This window comes from Lathyrus oleraceus, chromosome 1 (assembly GCF_024323335.1).
Source record: "Lathyrus oleraceus cultivar Zhongwan6 chromosome 1, CAAS_Psat_ZW6_1.0, whole genome shotgun sequence".
In the NCBI taxonomy this organism is placed as follows: Eukaryota; Viridiplantae; Streptophyta; class Magnoliopsida; order Fabales; family Fabaceae; genus Lathyrus; species Lathyrus oleraceus.
The window spans coordinates 186828216-186830595 of record NC_066579.1 but is presented as its reverse complement, the minus strand read 5'-3'; the positions used below and the strand labels follow the sequence as shown (position 1 = coordinate 186830595).

The window sequence follows — 2380 nt, the reverse complement described above, 5'->3', positions numbered from 1 at the left end:
GAGGAGTAATCACCGGATTGACGACCTCAGAAACAACTGCGGGTTGAGTATCCATCTTTGCACGTATTACTTGCAACATCTCCATGAATTTACCTATATTCCCACGTAGATCTGTAAGCTCTTCATTGACTCTTTCCATCTCTTGCTCTTGCTCGGCCATTCTACGTCAGGCTTGAGCTCTGGTGTTGTACTGGTGTGAGGGTCTCAGTGTGGAAACTATTAGAGAAGAAATCACGGAAATGAGTTTTTATTTTGATAAAAAATGCAAGTGTGATGACATGCGCATGAATGCAATGAAAATTAAAAAATTTAAAAGTTTCAAGGAACTTAAGAGATAATTGCAAACATCAAAAGGCAAATAACAATGACCAAAAGAAACTCATTTCATTAATCAAAGGGAGTTACAAAATTTGAGTACACTTTCAAAAGTTCTATACAAAGCTAAATAAAAGCAAAGTAAAGTCCTAAGGAGATTCCCCTAGTAGCCTCAAGTTGAGCTTCTTAATTTGTTCTTCCATCTCGGCCTTCTCGAGCACAAGCTTGTCCACGATCAACTTCCAAGGATTATTTGACTGAACGCCATAGGAAAATAAATCCTCTTGCACCTTCCTCTTCTTGTTGGAGATCTCTTCTTCATTCTTCATCTTCCACTGCCTTTGAAGTTCTTCATCCTCATTGTTGATTATTTGATACTTGTTCTTCCAAGCGTCCCTTTCTCGATGCGCTTTGGTCAAAGCAATCTTCAACTTCTCTGCATCATTCATGAAGATATAGGTAGGTTCTTTGTCAGCTAAAGGCAAAGGCTCTTGGCGAGGATAAGGAATTTTCAAGCTGATGGCCCTATCTTGCACCCATTTAAGATAAGGTTCTAAGGAGACACAATTTGTCTTCTCTAAGACTTTCTTTTCTAACTTATGGACATGGCGCCTGCACAATCTTCTCTTTGAGCGCTTTTCAATCTTCATATTCCTTAAAGAAAAAACCCTCCAAGTTAATATTCTTTGGCTTATCTCTCATTGGATAACCGAGTTGACGCCGAGCTAGGATTGGGTTGTAACTGATGCCTCCTTTTGTACCAAGGAGAGGTACATTAGAAAACCCTCCACAACTATCAATGATACTAACTCCATCATAGTCACGACTATACCAAACAATATCTGAATGAGTGAGCGACATAATCTTCTGTGACCATAAAAGACCATCTTTAAGATCCCAAAAAGCATGAGACCTAGGCAAGTGAGAAATAAACCACTTGTACAACATAGGCACACAACATGTAATCATTCCTCCATTGTAAGAATTCCTCATATGAACATAATGATAGGCATCAGCAAGAAAAGTAGGAACTGGATTTCCTATTAAGAAGATCTTGATGGCATCCATGGCAACGAAGTCATCAAAACTAGGAAATAGGAACAATCCATAGATAAGTAGAGAAAAAATAACCTCAAAAGCCTCTACACTCCTCATTCTAGCAAGATACTGAGCTTTGTTCATTAGAAACTTAGCTATCAAACCAAGCATTTTTCCTTTTGTGGTCATGTGATCCCTAATCTCTGAGATTTTCAAGTGAGTAGCCTTTGCAATGTCTTGATCTTTGGGATCTTCCTCCAAACCAGAAAATGGAGCTTGACTAGAAATAGGAACACCAATCAAATGAGAGTATTCTTCAAGTGTTGGCATAAGCTGATAGTCGGGGAAAGTGAAACAGTGATACACGGGATCATAAAACTGAATCAAAGTAGAAAGAAGTCCATCTGCCATGTTGATCTTCAAAAGAGAGAGAAAATGTCCATATCTTTTGCTTAAAGCCTCTGTGTCAACAACCAAAGATCCCAATCTCCTTAGGTCTTCTAACTTAGGACTCTTGAAAGTGTACTTTTGAGTCCTTTTCCTTCCAAAATCCATGATAAACCTAATGTTTGCAACAAAAGTTCCTAAGTTCCTTGAAAACTTTGTTTAAAAAAATGATGTTTATGATGCATGGATGCATGAATGCACAAACACACAAACAAGGGTCACACACAAATAGGGTTCAAAGGTTCGACCTTGCGAGCATGAGGCCATGGGTCTAACCATCCCAAATGTACTATGGGTTTATTTTGTACCTGTACAACGGGTTCTACAAAGGTCCCCAAAAATCATTGAACCATCTTTCGGATATTATCAACACGCCAATTACTCGGGAGTTGATAACATTCTCAAGAGAATCTAATTTGAGTGTAGTATCGCGTATCAACTATTTCAGATTTACACCTTCATAGTCATCGCACTACATCCTAAAGACCAAGTGGGGTAAAGGGGGTTACTAAGGTCCTCAGCTTCTCAAGTTACCCAAATCAATATAGTATGTGTTTTCACAATTGCTTGCTCAACAATA

General features: G+C 38.6%; 1 protein-coding gene across 1 annotated transcript; it reads right to left on the bottom strand.

Moving 5' to 3' along the window:
- Window positions 1–954: 954 nt before the first annotated feature.
- On the bottom strand, window positions 955–1908 carry LOC127098547 (uncharacterized). Its single transcript, XM_051037165.1, has one exon. It carries the CDS (start codon window positions 1906–1908, stop codon window positions 955–957), a length of 954 nt encoding a protein of 317 aa, XP_050893122.1.
- Window positions 1909–2380: the final 472 nt, after the last annotated feature.